This window comes from Lineus longissimus, chromosome 9 (assembly GCF_910592395.1).
Source record: "Lineus longissimus chromosome 9, tnLinLong1.2, whole genome shotgun sequence".
NCBI classification, from domain to species: Eukaryota; Metazoa; Nemertea; class Pilidiophora; order Heteronemertea; family Lineidae; genus Lineus; species Lineus longissimus.
In genome coordinates this window covers 11516068-11531864 of record NC_088316.1, presented here as the reverse complement: position 1 = coordinate 11531864, position 15797 = coordinate 11516068, and the positions used below count along the sequence as shown (strand labels likewise).

The following is a 15797-nucleotide window of genomic DNA, read 5'->3' as shown; positions in this document are numbered from 1 at the left end:
TTGCTTTTGAAGTATATGTATGTTTGAGGGTAAATGCCAATGGCTCAGTTAATGAACAATGTCATGTGACAACACGACATGCTAAACAAATCGCAGCGTAGGTGTCCACCTATAAACTATTGACGGATACTAGACATACAATGACAACAATATGTGTTACTGTATTGCTACAGTGATGGCGCCACACGGGAACTGGGGAATGTACGGGTTAGCTGACGGTCGTTCCGTCGGCATTTGGGACTAATTTCGAAGAATATTTTTGGCAGCACAGGGTATGTTATCACCACAATCAAACTAGCTTCGTCATATTTGTGGTTTTTTTGTCTTTTGTAAGCCTTTGGTATTAAAGGAACAAGCAACACTTATTCACCATGACAAATGTGACCAGCTAGTGGAAGACCTGCCCATTGAACACTGTGAGACTTGATACAAATCAACTATTGAATAAAGAGGCAAAATTGTATTCAAAATGAAATACATGTAATTAATTTAATTTGTTCAGCAAACGCACACACTACAGGTCTAAAGATGTTACTGAAGCTAAACCCATCAAACCTAAAATATTCACTGAAATATGACCCTCGTAAAGCATGTTTAGAGATGAGGATTAGATTACAATAATGATGAACTGGGCCAAGCACATGACAAACTTGTTCTCACATGACAGCTGATGTTATTTAACAGTGATTACTTCATTAAAATCAAAACTGCAAAATGCTGCATCATTGACATCGAGTTTAAGGAGTAAATTGTGCCGAGCCTGAAGTTTAATAGATCGTACAGAAAACTATTCATCCTTGTTAATTGCATCATAAACATTTCTCAAATAGTTTTTACGGACACAGAATTTGGTGATTTATCATTTGTAGCTATTAAGGTGATGTCAAGTGTCAGATGATACACTATTATCCAGCGAATGAAAACATTGTCTTATAAAGTCTTTTTGAGGTATTTTGCCTGTCACTGTCTTCACTCATCATTGGCATAGTCTGCCGGATTTTTCCTACTGAGTCTCGCATTTTCCTTCTCCCCCCAATCGTATATGAGGTATCCTATGATGAAAGCTGAAAAGAGAAGTCAAGAGATTTAATCATCGACCATTTTGTTTGTCCTTCCTTTTATAAAATCAATGTGAATTTTCTCTCATTCATAAAACTCCCTCCTATATTTTAAAAGACTAGCTATCAAACATGCAGCAAGCAGATGTACATGTATGTATTCAAGCTGGGATGGAACAGTTTATTCAGGATCAAAAATCTACTGGCATCATAATAAACCTATATTTTAAATGTAAATCCTGTTTAGTCAGTTATTTGTCGATTTTAAAGATTAGGTCAAAATGCCAGTCACTAAATTTAGTTGGTCTCTGCAAACGGGACCACTGCTAAAACCTAAAACCCGTTGAAAGTTGAACCTTCTAATTCTGTCTATCATATTATGAATAAGTCAATGCAAAAGTTTAGTAAAGCGATGTTCGAAAACTCAGATTTGATTTGGCGGCTGGTTTCAGTGGTGCATTTGGAGGTGGAGGCACATTAGGTGTGCATCTTCCATTTTAAACGGAAGAGCTCAACAATTTTTTATGCATTTCTCGCCCCAAGAAGTAAATGAGTACTCGAATTTCAGCACTCAGATGCCAGAAAAACAGATATTTGGCACTCAAATTCCAAATGGGGGGGAGGGCCCAACACCACCTGTTTGTGCCCTCGTCGCAGGGCTGGGGTTAAGTTAAGCTAAGAATTTGGGCCCAACTCAGAATAAAAGAAATAACTTACGAGGTGCAACTCTAAACATCTGACTCCGTATTCTCCTTAATATATTGGGTATACCATGGCTGATCACACCAGCAAAGGCTCGCTGCTCAAAGGGAGACAGGGAATAGTGAATGATGCCCCGAACAGTGGTCAGGTTTCCGAAACGTTTACCCATCTTGGACCTGAAAAAAAATGCATTCAAAAAGTTTTAAAACAATGACAGATCTGACATTACAATCAGTCGGAATCATGATTTGTGATTATTTTGAGATTTGATCAATGACAATTACTAAAATCACACAGAAAACAAAGTCAGGCCTGGTGGCCAGTGCTGTGGGGAAATTCTTCAAACAGGTAATTCCACGAGACGCTTATAAATAGATCTGTGGCGAAATGAGCCAGAGGCACACATTACCCTCACTTGAACCCCGAGTGAAATATAAAAATTGTCGTGGACCGAAAGTCACTTTCAGGTTTGCATCCACAACTCTGTCGTGGAAATAACCACTTCTGTTCTGAAAATGAGAGCGATACATGCGATACACAACATTTCTCAACATCTTGCCTACTAGTCTTGGTCTTGGACTTAAGAGGACCATGGTGGACTTTCGACTAGACTAAGATTAAGAACTGGAGCAAACCAGCTCTGGTCTGAGACCTTAGCATCCAGTCTGGTTGTTGGCTTTGCGGTATTACGCCGGTTGTTGTGATAAACACCACAGGTCGCTTTTAGCAAGGATTACGCTCGTCCGAAATTAGGTTAGAAGTTTATGTACATCATCACGCATGTCATGTGCATAAACAAGTCATCCGGATTTGGATTATTTTTATTTTGTAACATATTTGTTTCTCAAGCCATTAATCATTCATTGTGGTAATATGAATATGACATGGTACTGGAACAGTATACAGTTCTGGTCAATGGTTTTTGAAGGTTGAGAATTAGCCATAAAATATAATTTTTGTAGACAAAATACCTACCTTTTTCGCTCGAATCGAAGGTCACGCAGAGCAATGGTCTCACTTACCAGTACGGCGGAAAACGGCGGACGTGACGTCAAACTTACCCCCATGGTTAAGTCGGGGTCCGTGGTGAGCAGAGAACACCTCCCGCGGCCTAGGAAAAGTATATATATACACCTAGGATTTTTTTCCTATGCCCCGGGAGGATGGTGTTTTTGCGCACCCCGGACCCCAACCGCCCCTTAGAGTAACCAGACAGAGATACTGGGTGAATTTTTGTAAGATTTTTACTAGTCCGAAACCTAAAACACGAAATAAAATAAAGAACGTTGCTTGCTATAAAAGATATATTTGGGATCAGTAACAAATATTGAATCAGTGAAAAATTATTTCAGGTTCACAAATCTTCCTAATTATGAGAAACAAAATAATTTTTTGGGGCAAGGTTTAAGCAAACCGCCGACCTTATCAATGCGTGAATAAGGGTCATTGCAAGGGCAAGCTAGCATGTTGTAGAAAGTAATCACCTTATATAGTTTATGAGTAAATGGTGATTTTATTTGCAGCTTTTCCAATAGGTTTTGAAAGGAACCAGTTTTGAACCAAGCCCACCTTGCACTTGAGGTTGTACAGTCCGTGGGCATCTATTTGCCTACAAATTTGTATGCTAAGTTCCGGTAGCTTCCTTAGAAGAAAAAGAAACTTCACTTGGGTGGGTCACCCTTTTGACAGGGCTTACCTTGACAGGCATATGTTGTCTTTGAGTTGTCTGTAATCATTTTTTATTGTCAGATTTCATATTGATTCTTCAGCCCATTTGTTGCACCAATTAGGGGGAGCGATTTTGAAAGTGGTTATATTCTAGGCTCACGAGGAATAGCCTAGTCATTAGAAACAAGTGCTGTGTACAAGTTATTCTTGAAAGAAAATGTAGTTCTAGTTCTTTTTTCTATCTCTGTCCGCTCTCAATTCTCCATCCTGACTCTCATGCGTTTGCGGCTGTCACCTGACTATCAAAATCATTGCGGTTTAAGATGTCAGTTCTCAGGTCATGGAATATTAAAGGGGATAGATCCATTGTAAAGAAGGGATCAGAAGAAAATACAGGATATTTATACAGGATGAGTCGGATGACGATATAGACTGCCTGCCTGGCTCGAGTCGACTTCTAAACAAAAAATTGTGTCACAATAGAACCAGGGATTTGGTTCATCGTCATCCGTTCAGCTCTCGAGGTGGGGCTACTATGGATCGATGGAAATCATATACGCCATTCGCCAACTACCACTTGCCTCAGTATTGACTAACCTACATGGTACTTCAGTTAGCAGTTAACGAAAAAACTTAGTTCGATTTGAGTGTTTTGGTTGGGGTGTTTGCCAAAATAATTCCTAACTTGCTCAGTAATCATTAAGTACATGTGAGTGTAACTCGTTAAACATGTTGAAATCGCGGACATTGATCGATGCATCAGATCGAGGAAAAGCCACACTACAGTTTACACTTCAGTTTCTCTTTCTTTGAATCGATTGAACTCCTCTTCTCTTGACCTGTCAGAGACAAGACCACAATTGATTTTTTAAGCCTTTTAGCAGTTAAATTGTCAATGTTTGACCGCGACGCATCAAAGAACGCGTCAAGTAGTGAAACTGAAATTCGGATATGATATACGGGTTAGTCTTGCGAGTAACTGGTGCGATGGAAATTGGTGATTGACCACGGAAATTTTTTTATAATCGACAAATTAGACAGACTTTGATATTTCCACTGTTTTCAGCCAACTGGCAGAAAAAACTCAAAACACGCCCCCTATTACCCAATTAGCAAAATTCGAAATTAATTTTTTCATCAAATAATTTCTTTATATCTGTAGACTTGCCACAGCAAATATTTTTTCAATACCTCTCCAAATATGTACTTGAGAGTAAAAAACATGCACTCGTCTAATTGATAGGCCTCGACCCTCCAACCTATGAATATTCATTAGTGGTCTTGTCTCGTCAGTGTCACCATCATGATCATGTTGACATAGAACTGGGAGCCCTCACACCAGGCGGAGGAAGCCACTGAGGGCTCCAACAAACAAGCAGCAAACAAAAGACCGCATGGTCGCACACCACATGATCTTTTGGCGTTGTGCTGCCAATTTAGGTTTGTTTGGGCCTGTATAGACTAGACTTCCTCAACCTGGTGTAAAAGGCTCTTGAGTTGACAGACTTGTCTTGAGTCTGACACTGACACTAGTGACAGTCTTCTTCTTCTTCTTCTTTAGTGTTCGCTCTGCACTTTGAGATGATTTTCTCTAGGGAGTACTCCTCCTCCAAGGCGGGATGAGCGTTTGACGCGACAGTGACATTCTGTCATTCTCGTACTGTCTCAAAAGACGAATTCGAAGCATGCCAAAACAAATCAAATGCACACACTCAGCACACATGAAAGACCTAAGCCGAGTTCAGACAATGCCTAGAGACACAGCGATCCTTTGTTCAAGGTGAAACACATGACTGGTCAGCGCCAAAACAAACTTTTGAATTCGTCTAACGGTCTATACGAGAGTAGTGTCTGACTGTGTGTCGAGTGTCACTGTAAGTGAGTGCGAGTGTTACTGTATGGAGGCCTTGGCCGAGGCCCTATACAAAGTAATGATAGGTAAAGTGCAGCTCTAGTGAACTCGCACAAGGGTTGACATGGTGGGGAGACCAACCAAACCCCCGTCCTTCTGGTATGTTTCATTCTTGATCGCTTTGTGACAAGACAGACATCATAGGACGATGATGCCATCTAGTTGATTGTAAGTTCCACATTTTGGGGCAAGAAACTTAGGAAGTCTAATGATTGAAGCCGATTAAAGGTTTGCCTTTCACTAGATACATCTGTCTAGCATGTCTAGGGAGCAGTGACCAACTCGGGATGTTGAGATTAAATGTGAAGTTCAACGCAAGCACCACCTCTTTGTCAGTGAATGAGGGAGAGGATATTCCAGCGATCAAAAAGAAGATCAGCGAAAAGATTAGTTGTCTGGATGATGAGGAGATCTGTATCATCTTTGCTGGAAAAGAACTTGGAGAACATGCATCACTTCAGGCTTACTGTGTCCAAGAGAACAGTGTGTTGCATGTCGTCAAGAGAAAGTCTAATAGTGTACTAAAAAACCCCAGTGAACTATCATATGGAGCTGCAGCAATGCCAGCAGCAAATAGTGACCTGAGGATTCCAGCAGGTCATGGTAAAAATCAGTATTTTGTATTCTGTAAGTCTTCCTGTAAGACGATCAAGGGAGGGAGACTTCGTGTAAGATGTGCCTCCTGCAAGCAAGGGGCATTTACTCTCAATCGGGTGAGTGGCATCTTGACATACAAGGGTAAATGATACTGCTCCAGTGTTCCGATGAAGTTGGACATGTTGGAGTTGGAAGTGTCCGCAACGTCTATCGATATGAATAATGAATGAGCCAATTTGTCCATATTCATTGCATGACCATGAAACGTTCCAAGTAACTAGTCTAAGATCTGCTTCTTTCAAAAGTACAGTAGAACCTGCCTTGGCAGACACCTCTCTATTAAGGACACCCTCTCTATTAAAGACACTAGTTTTGGTCCCAACTTGGGTGTTTCCACTCAATTTGACCTCTCTAATCAGGACACCTCTATTAAGGACAGCACTTGTCAGTTCTGAGGGTGTCCTTAATAGAGAGGTTCTACTGTATGCTGCTGCTACTGGTTGATAACTATTTCATGTGTATTTGAAAATGCAGTACAGTGACATGTTTATTTCAATATTTCAGGAGCCATCCTGTTGGCATGATGTCCTTACTCCTGGTGCTATCTCTGGTGATTGCCTCCTGGAAAACTGTGATGGGAACAAGGCTGTAAGTACTGGTCTTTAGGAATTATATTGAAAAAAAACATTTTTTCCTTTCTGCACTGACGTCATGCTGAACATCAAAAGCATGTTCAGTTGCTCAGCAAAGCTTAATAAAAACCAACCTTAAAAGAAATCGAGCTACATGTGCTTTGTGCTCCAGAGCCCCAAAGGATAAAACATTTACGACTGGACTATAGCCAACCTGACCTTACTCCCCTTTTCGATGATAACTAAGTTATTGCTCCTGCAAATTGCTAATCATTTTGTTTGTTTTCCTCTCAGGAATTTTACTTCAAATGCTCTGGCCATGTGTCGGAGGACACAGAGGAGACAGCTTTGGTTCTGCACCTGATCAAGCCAAATATAATGGATGTCCCTTGTATCACTTGTATGGATACAGTGTATGAATTGATTTGTGAAAACTTTGTTTCTGGCTCCAAAATTTCTCAAAATTATACAACGATCAATAGCTGTATTGTAGTATTTGGCAAATTTCATTAGTTCTCAGTTTCCCATTCAAAACTGGTTATTTTGAAGTATGAATTTCTCATCTAATTGGCTATCAGTATTATAATCTCTTGGACTCGCCGCTGAACTCTTTGTGTTGTAGCGACCAGAAGTCCAAGACAATTATGATGATGTAATCAAACATTTGATGATTTGTTCCTGTCCTGTAGTTGTGAAAATGTGATGTACTGTAGAACCTCCCTAAGTGGACACCTCTCTATTAAGGACACCCACTCTATTAAGGACACCCTCTCTATTAAGGACACTAGTTTTGATCCCAAATTGGTAGTTTCCATTCAACTTGACCTCTCTAATCAGGACACCTCTCTATCAAGGACAGCTCTTGTCAGTCCCGAGGGTTAATAGAGAGGTTCTACTGTACTTTGTCTTGTTTCTTCATCAGTTTCTTGAGTAACGTATTGATTGGACCATCTTTCCTTTACAGAAGTCCTGTCCTGGTCTTCCCCTGTGAAAGTGGTCACAGTATGTGCCTGGACTGCTTTGCTACCTACTGCATCACAAAGCTTAACGAAAGAGCTTTTATACATAGTGAGGAGTTGGGATATACTTTACTATGTCCAGGTAACTATAACTTCTTGAAAAACGAATTTGCCCGCTTTAGTATCGTATGTTTTGTGTTGATAAAATCATTGTACTTATACATTAAAGTTAGTTTTCTTTATCTTTTAGCTGGATGTGATAAGTCTCTGATAAAAGAGATTCACCACTTCCGCATTCTTGGAGCAGACGACTATGACCGTTACCAGAGATTTGGGACAGAGGAGTGTCTCCTGAAGATGGGTGGGGTGCTGTGTCCCAGGCCTGGGTGTGGGCAAGGGCTGCTACATGAGGAGGGCCAGAGACGAATTGAATGTGAAAGTGAAGGTCTACGAGGTTGTGGTGTAAGTGTTCAAGTGGGATTATGTGCATCACCGATGTCTTGCAAAATAAATTTTGCCTTAAAAAACTTGCTGACACAAGTACAGTGTACTCGAGCTTCAAAGTAGAGGCTGCCATTTTGCCGTGCTCAGAAAATCTAGTTTACCGGTAGGCCAGACCTGGTTCATGGTCAGTTTTGAAGATGTCAGCTTTAGAGCAATTCTCGGTCAATTTCACCCTTTGAGTGCCCTCTGGGTATACCTATGCTCTTCGTGTGTCACTGAGAGTATTTTCTTTGTTGCTGCAGGTATACAGTAGAACCTCCCTTAGCGGATACCTCTCTATTAGGATAACCTCTCTATTAAGGACTCTAGTTTTGGTCCCAAATTGGTTGTTTCCATTCAATTTGACCTCTCTGATCAGGACACCTCTCTATTAAGGACAGCACTTGTCAGTCCTGAGGGTGTCCTTAATAGAGAGGTTCTACTTTACGTGCTTTCTTGGCATTGCAGTTTGTGTTCTGTCGGCACTGTCTCGAAGCATATCACGAAGGGAGCTGCCAGTCGAGGATTGAAGCTGCTAGTTCTTTAATGAATGTGAGTATACATGTATGCAAGCACCTCTTAATCTATTCTTGGTGTGTGTGATGTTGATTTAGAAACACGACATGTATTGAGGTGGCAATGATGGCTAAAAAAACGAATGAATCTACCTGACACTTTTATAAATAACCCTTGATGCTACACTCTACACTCAGTCGTGTCTCAAACTCCTGAGGTTTATTCGAAGGAAACTTTAGTAACTGTTGTCGTTCATGTTTGTACTTTACATTGAATGTAATTAGAACTGTGATGTAAGAATTGAAGATCGGTCAGTGAATACGAAGACTGCAGATATGCCGTAAATGTTTCTTTTTTCCATGCTAGGAGTTTCGAGTTGATCCTGAGCATGCAGTGAGAGCACAGTGGGAGGCCGCCAGCCAACACACAATACATGACACAACTCGTCCTTGTCCGAATACTGCCTGTAAAGTAAGAGTGGAGAAAAGTGGTGAGTCTCTCAAATACTTAATGTGTTTCTTTGACTCTATACAGTGTATTTCTGTTCTTCACCTAGAATATCAATTACAGTGGAACCTCCCTTAGCAGACACCTCTCTATTAAGGACACCAGTTTTAGTCCCAAATTGGTACTTTCCATTCAATTTGACCTCCATAATCAGGACACCTCTCTGTTAAGGACATCATTTGCTCGTCCTGAGGGTGTCCTCAATAGAGAGGTTCTACTGTAATTGTACTTAAAGTGTCAGTAGGCTGCATTTAACTTGGGGATTTCATGGGAGGTACGGCACTTATTCGTCAAAAAAGGGTCAATCTCTGATCTGTTCTTCCAATTCCCTCCTTCAAGCTGATGAATTTGATCAAGCAGGTTGCATTTTCTAATTGGATTTATTCTTTTTCCTTATATTAACAGGTGGCTGTATGCACATGGTATGTCCACGGTGCAAGTTTGACTGGTGTTGGCTTTGTCAGACGGAATGGAATCTAGACTGCCAAGGAGAACATTGGTTTGGCTGAGAGATGGTGCAAAGTCAATGCCAGAGTAGACCCAGCCAACACTACAGGGTGTCCCAGAAAAAACCTAATCCTGAAGTAATGGGATAATATGACCAAGTTGCGGACTACATGGCCAAAATCACGTTTTACTGTACAGTAGAAGCAAAATGCTTTCCAATGATACCTTCATGACATTCCTCCAGTCGTGCATCAGAGAGCACCATTGTGTTGAAAATGGTGTGTCCAAACGCATTTGTTTCAATTGGGATGAACCAGTGAAATGGAATGTGCACTCACTGTCACACTTGACCTGGAAGACAGGGACAATAACCTTCATGAGAGAAGGTTAACTTACATAATTTTTAAGTTATGCAATGATTTCTTGAGTAAGCTATGTAGGCAATTGGTGAAGGATGGGTCTATTAACAACAGAACATCAAGCCAGCAACATGGTGCAACTTACCAGTGAGCAAAGAGTGTTTGTTGTAACAAAATTCCTTGAAAACAAGAGCCTACAAGCTACTCAAGATGCATTTAGGGAAGCCTTCCCTGATAGGGATCCGCCAGCAAAGACGACAATCTGGGCAATTGTGAAGAAGTACCGAGAACATGGAACAAGCCTCAATCTGAACAAGGGCCATTCAGGTAGACAACGCACGGTGCGAACTGAAGATAACATTGCCGCAGTTCGACAGCAACTTCTTGAGCATCCAAGGGGAACCAGTAGCAGGAGAAATGGACTTGGAATCGCCCACTCATCGTTCAATCGCATAACCAAGCTTGACCTGAATTTCCATCCTTATCGAATGCTCGTTCGTCATCAAATCTTGCCTGCGGACCTGGGGAGAAGACTACGTTTTGCTGAATGGTTCCTTGAGCGATGACGGAGAAATGAAAGGTTTCTCGAGTGATTGACGATTGGTGATGAAGCAGGATTTTCCATGAATGGACAAGTTAACACCCATAACTGTGTTGAATATGCGCCTATGAGACATCCCCCCCAATTTCAACTTCGAGAAAAACATGAGCCGAGAAAAGATCACCGTTTGGATAGGACTGTGTGGTAATGGTACGATTATCGGACCATTCTTCTTTCAACGCAATGTGAATGGTCAAGCATACCTGACAATGATCAACCAAGATGTTGTGCCCCAGCTGCAGTTGATTTCCAACCTGGTGTCTTCCGACAACTGTGGTGGGCACAGGACGGTGCACCTGCCCACAGACTCATTGCTGTCCGGAATCGCTTGCGGGAACTTTTTCAGGACCGAGTAATTGCTCTGAACCATCCTATCGAATGGCCGGCCCGGTCACCGGATTTGACCCCTTGTGACTTTTTCTTGTGGGGGTATTTAAAAAACAAAGTTTACACCAGTCCACCGCCTAACATCCAAGAGTTACGAGCTCGCATTGAACACGAAGTCGACATCTTGTGCCAAGATCCAGCAATGGTGAGAAGAGCTGTGGCTGACATGCACCGCCGTTGTGAACCTTGCATTGAAAGGGGAGGTGGACACGTGGAGGGTGTTGGTGCATAAACTGTGTAATTATTGATTAAAAAATGTTAATATCCTCAATTGATAAAAGTCTTGGTTTCTTTCTTCATGTTCGGACTCCCAACTGAAACAAGTGGATTTTGACATACCATTTTCAAAGCAGTGGTGCTCAGTCATGCTTGACTGGAGAAATGTCCTCAAGGTATCATTGGAAAGCATTTTGCTTCTACTTTATGGTAAAAACGTGATTTTGGCCATGTAGTCCGCAACTTGGTCATATTATCCCATTACTTTGAGGATTAGGTTTTTTCTGGGACACCCTGTAGTGTAAATAGTGCAGATTTTTTATATAGGGGGCGCAACAGATATTCATGTGTACATAAAGAGGTTCATGTGTACATAAAGTGTACATAAAGAGGTTGTTAAAATGGTGCCAGATATTACCCGATATAAACAGGTTTCACTTGTATTATCTGTTTCATTAAAAGTGTACAAAAATGAAAGTTTTGGTGCTAGTTTGAATTTTGTAGGTCTTATCTCTTGGAAATAAAGCATGTTTTTAGTAAATTGTCTTTGCCATAATTGTATGTCTAATTTTGTTGGTGCTTTGTCCATAGACATAGAATTTGTATCGAATACATCATCGACTAGAACAAAGTATCCGCATTGGAAAGTGATACATACTATAGTGAGATGTTGCAGCCACATTAAGCTGAGACATGCACACAGTAGATGAGCCTTTGCTTATGTGGTCCGTGGCATAGTCTGGTGGTGCAAAAGTTCACTTGACATTCACTTCTGTGGTCCGTTGTGATGTTGTCTTGGTGTAATAAAAGTGACTGGAGGTGCAACTCCCTAAACCGTTTGGCAAGATCAGTCGGCTGAAGTATAAACTGGTAGCACCTCAAGTTGCAAGTTTATTTGACAGAGAGTGGCCATGGCCAGAGTATCGTTCAAAAACACCCAAATGACACTCCTGTTCCGTACAGATACACCCGTACGGATGCACTAAGCTGGAGATGAGAACAGGAAGATGCTGTGTCGATCAAGATGAATAATATCTGAAAGAAAGCATAAAATAACATTTTTTGTAGATCGACATAGAATTTTTTTGAGACTAGCGTTCGACACTATCGTGTCTTCTTCAAGCTCTGCCAGAAGCTCGAGACAGTTTTCGTTTAGTGTCACCTTTTGACACTAGATGGCTCTGCATGCTCATCCACTCGTCCAGCTGGAAGATTGTTTTACTCTCTTCAAGAGCGCGACAGTAGCTCTATCCATTGCAGCGCTGGCTGGCACAGTTGTTGTCCCTAGGACATGTGCTGTTGTCTCTATGACGAGGATGTAACTGCTGTCAAGAGCACATTAATGAGGCAGCAGCTCTATCCATTACATACAGCAAGAATTAATAAAAAACTACAATTGACATGGGGGCATAGCGTTGTCCCCAGTAAATATGACAGTGTCTCTATGGTCAGGTTGTGACTGTCTTACAGAATATGTCATTGTCGTTACAGTATAGCCCCTGGTGTTGTCCCTAGTGCAATGATGCTGATGTTGGGATGTGACTGTCTTCAAGGGCACAATGAGACAGCACCTCCCATTACAGAAGCCTCTGATGTTATCACAGCTTGTTAGTCATTCCACAGTCTTTCAAATAAGACTCTAGTCATTCCAAGCATGACTGACACACACAAAACACGACCTTAAAAAGCTGAGACTAACACAAACATGGCACTATCGCAATCAACAGGGCTATCAGCTGGCACAAGTACTTAAGGTACAGAACGTAACAATCAGTTGGGACAGAGAACACTTCCACAACCACAAAAAAGCTATTCATAAATTAAGCTATTCATTTACCTCGTACTCTTTTTGGGCTCTGTAGTACGAACTGTTGACCAGTTTCTTGTTTGCCGAGGGCAAGATTGTAACATTTTATCAACTGGGGCATTCTGACCAGTACACATCCAGATCAGACAGAGTATGCGCGCCTAGTAAAGGGGCATTGCACATCCAGCGAAGACTTGGTATACCCTGTATCAACATGGTGCGCAATGAAGTGGGTTGGGCACATCCAGCAGAGACATGATGCACCATGGAGAACTCAACACACCTTGCAGATCAGAGGAATGGCACATCATTGGGGCCAAGGCGCACCAGGTATAGCGAAATGGAACAATCCATTGGAGGGAAGGGCCAGGCCGGTCTACTGTCTGATTGGCAAAAGACATTTCTGAAGAAAAATTGTCCTCCCAGCAGATATACAACAAAGAGCCACGGTAAATCCGTATGACATTTGTCACACCTTTACAAGTCTTTGTCACTCTCAGGTGCTGCCATCTGAATTAAGACATTGGAACTAGGCATTTGCCTAAAATCAAAACTAATTTGAGGCTATACCATTCTGTGCCATTGATTTTTTCCCCGAAAGAAAACAGGGGGACGATTTATAAACTGGAACCCCAAACCAGCGACTGCTGATACGTCATCCATTAAGTCAAACCTGGTTTGATCAGCAGTTTCTCTTTACCCAACATACGATACATACCACGACGTATATATAGCAGTGCGATTCTATCGGCATTTCTCCCATGGTTAGCCTGCGGTACGTCTTCTATACGTTTTGTGTAGTATTGATTTTTCACTGTAGGGATCTGGGGAGGAACGACTCGCTTTTAAAGTGACCAGAACCTGGTAACAGTCCTAAAAGACTTATTCATAGTGGGAATGGGACCTTCATGGCTGCCCCGCCGTCTTGCCAAAGCCGTGAAAGATCAGATTAGTGCTAGCTAATAACTTTGGCATGATAGGCAATGATGTATTTGGGAAATGATCCGTCTTGAAGACATATTAGTCTGAGCTCCAGGTGTTGGTGAAGCGGGGAACAATCTACCTTGAAGACAGATCACTGAGTGCTTGCTCTGGGCAATGGTGTCCAGAGGGAACACTCTATCTAAAAGACAGATAAGTGCTCGTACTGAAGGCATTGATGTGTTGGGGGAACAACCAATCTTGAAGGCGTATCAGTGCTAGCTAATGACTTCGACAAGAGTAGGGCAGCTGATTCTACAGGTGTGAAAGGTGAAACTCGCAAAACAGGGATCCTTATAAACGCGGATGGCACGTTTGTGAAGGTTCAGTAGTGCGATGCGGCGACTCATACTTTCCAACGATTCAAGGAGAGATGTGGGAGGGACGATCATAACCAGACCAGCCCTGGCTGCTCCATATTGTCGCACAAATTGTGGGAGAGATGGAACAGCCACAGATTGGACCTGGCAGATAGAACCGTCTTTCAAAGTGGGTAAGAGAAATGAGAATGTCACAACAAGATTGAATCGGCCACGGCAGCTCCGCTGTCTTGCCGACACAGTGAGCGTATTGTGACAGACCCAATCAGACTAAATCGATCGACCATTGCAGCTCCACCGTCTTGCCGACACGGTAAGAGATTCGAGACAGTCAGAACCACAGGCCGAATGGGACCTGGCAACATTGCCGTCTTGCCCACACGATGTGAGAGATGAGACTGCCATCAAGCCTGGCCCAACACCTCCCACAGCGTCTTGCCAACACGGTGATGACTTTGATAAGTTTTCTGTTCACACTTAGAAGTGTTTACTTCGTCACAACCAGTAGCCTTGAGGAGACAAAATTAATTATCAGTTTAGGGGCCACCTCCGCATGTCATGCCAACACTGTTAGAGAGATGGACGTGTCGCAACCATACCGAATTGGCCAGAAAATCGGGCTTGGCTGCTCATTTGTTTGGCCGACAAGGTAACGGAGATGAGACAGCCTCAACCAGAAAGATTCTGGGCTGGCTGCCCCTCCGTCATGCCGGCACGGTGAGATTCTACCGTCTACAATCAGAATAATCAAAAAACCACCATTTCTGATTCATTGCCTCAGTAGTGGAATTCAAAGACTTTGTTTTCTTCATCCAACAAACGAGTTGTTAATCAGTTGCAGGCCATCGACCACAAGATGGAGCTGGACTGGGGGAAACTTTTTCCGAATCACATACTCAGTGGTAACCCTCCCAAGACGTTTGACACTTTTATGTGGGTACCATCGATGGCCTCCACAACTGATACTCCTGGAAAGTCGCAGTTTCCCTCGAATACTGAGGATATCAACCTTTGAATCAAGCATTGGGCCATCTGATGAATCTTTCTCTTCGCTTGCATATTGCCTTCGACACTTCATATACAGTCTTCTCCACAGTGCTCTCAGAAATTCCAAAAAGTACTGCCAGAGTCCTCATCGTGGTCCCCTCATTTGCGATGTAATCGATGACTATACAGTCTTCTCCACAGTGCTCTCAGAAATTCCAAAAAGCACTGCCAGAGTCCTCATCGCGGTCCCCTCATTTGCGATGTAATCGATGAATAGTAGAAGCTGCTTTTTGGGGGGAACAACGTCGAAACCTCCACGGGCTTTAGGCAGCAGATGGAGCTCAAGGTACTCACACATGAAAAGAGATGTGTTGGTGCTTAATCTGAAGTGACTCTGGAATTCAGACTCTCCTATCGATGCCACTTTTTCTTCTGCAAACTGCGCCATCCGTTGTCTTCACACTCTCGCATCCAACCCCAATACACCACTTAGTACCAAAATGAAAATTTCATGATCTTCATCGTTACATTCATCTTCATCAATAAAAATATCAAGAAATTCCTCAAGAATCAAAGAACGAAACGCCATGTTTGTTTACGTAAGTAATTTGACAGCTGGGTTTTCCCGTGTTTGCAGAAGTGTAGCTATGACAACAGT

At 42.2% G+C, this 15797-nt stretch overlaps 2 protein-coding genes across 2 annotated transcripts; one reads left to right on the top strand and one right to left on the bottom strand.

Moving 5' to 3' along the window:
• Positions 1-449: 449 nt before the first annotated feature.
• On the bottom strand, positions 450-2860 carry LOC135493376 (cytochrome b-c1 complex subunit 8-like). Its single transcript, XM_064780688.1, has 3 exons — positions 2736-2860; positions 1776-1936; positions 450-1064 (listed from the first exon to the last, which is right to left on the bottom strand). The coding sequence occupies exons 1-3, from the start codon at positions 2825-2827 to the stop codon at positions 970-972; spliced, it is 348 nt and encodes a 115-aa protein (XP_064636758.1). The 5' UTR covers positions 2828-2860; the 3' UTR covers positions 450-969.
• A 1194-nt stretch (positions 2861-4054) lies between these two features.
• On the top strand, positions 4055-9640 carry LOC135493375 (E3 ubiquitin-protein ligase parkin-like). Its single transcript, XM_064780687.1, has 9 exons — positions 4055-4137; positions 4990-6053; positions 6502-6585; positions 6864-6982; positions 7534-7670; positions 7779-7990; positions 8480-8563; positions 8894-9017; positions 9440-9640. The coding sequence occupies exons 2-9, from the start codon at positions 5628-5630 to the stop codon at positions 9541-9543; spliced, it is 1290 nt and encodes a 429-aa protein (XP_064636757.1). The 5' UTR covers positions 4055-4137; positions 4990-5627; the 3' UTR covers positions 9544-9640.
• The last annotated feature ends 6157 nt before the right edge of the window (positions 9641-15797 follow it).

What these genes read in the sequence shown, in the direction of transcription:
- LOC135493375 (XM_064780687.1), top strand. Translation starts at nt 5,628, where the DNA reads ATGTTGAGATTAAATGTGAAGTTCAACGCAAGCACCACCTCTTTGTCA. An exon ending in ATATACTTTACTATGTCCAG is followed by an intron (nt 7,671 to 7,778) that starts GTAACTATAACT and finishes TTTATCTTTTAG; the next exon opens with CTGGATGTGATAAGTCTCTG. An exon ending in AAGGTCTACGAGGTTGTGGT is followed by an intron (nt 7,991 to 8,479) that starts GTAAGTGTTCAA and finishes TTGGCATTGCAG; the next exon opens with TTTGTGTTCTGTCGGCACTG.
- LOC135493376 (XM_064780688.1), bottom strand. Translation starts at nt 2,827, where the DNA reads ATGGGGGTAAGTTTGACGTCACGTCCGCCGTTTTCCGCCGTACTGGTA. An exon ending in CTTCGATTCGAGCGAAAAAG is followed by an intron (nt 1,937 to 2,735) that starts GTAGGTATTTTG and finishes ATTTTTTTTCAG; the next exon opens with GTCCAAGATGGGTAAACGTT. An exon ending in GATGTTTAGAGTTGCACCTC is followed by an intron (nt 1,065 to 1,775) that starts GTAAGTTATTTC and finishes TTCTCTTTTCAG; the next exon opens with CTTTCATCATAGGATACCTC.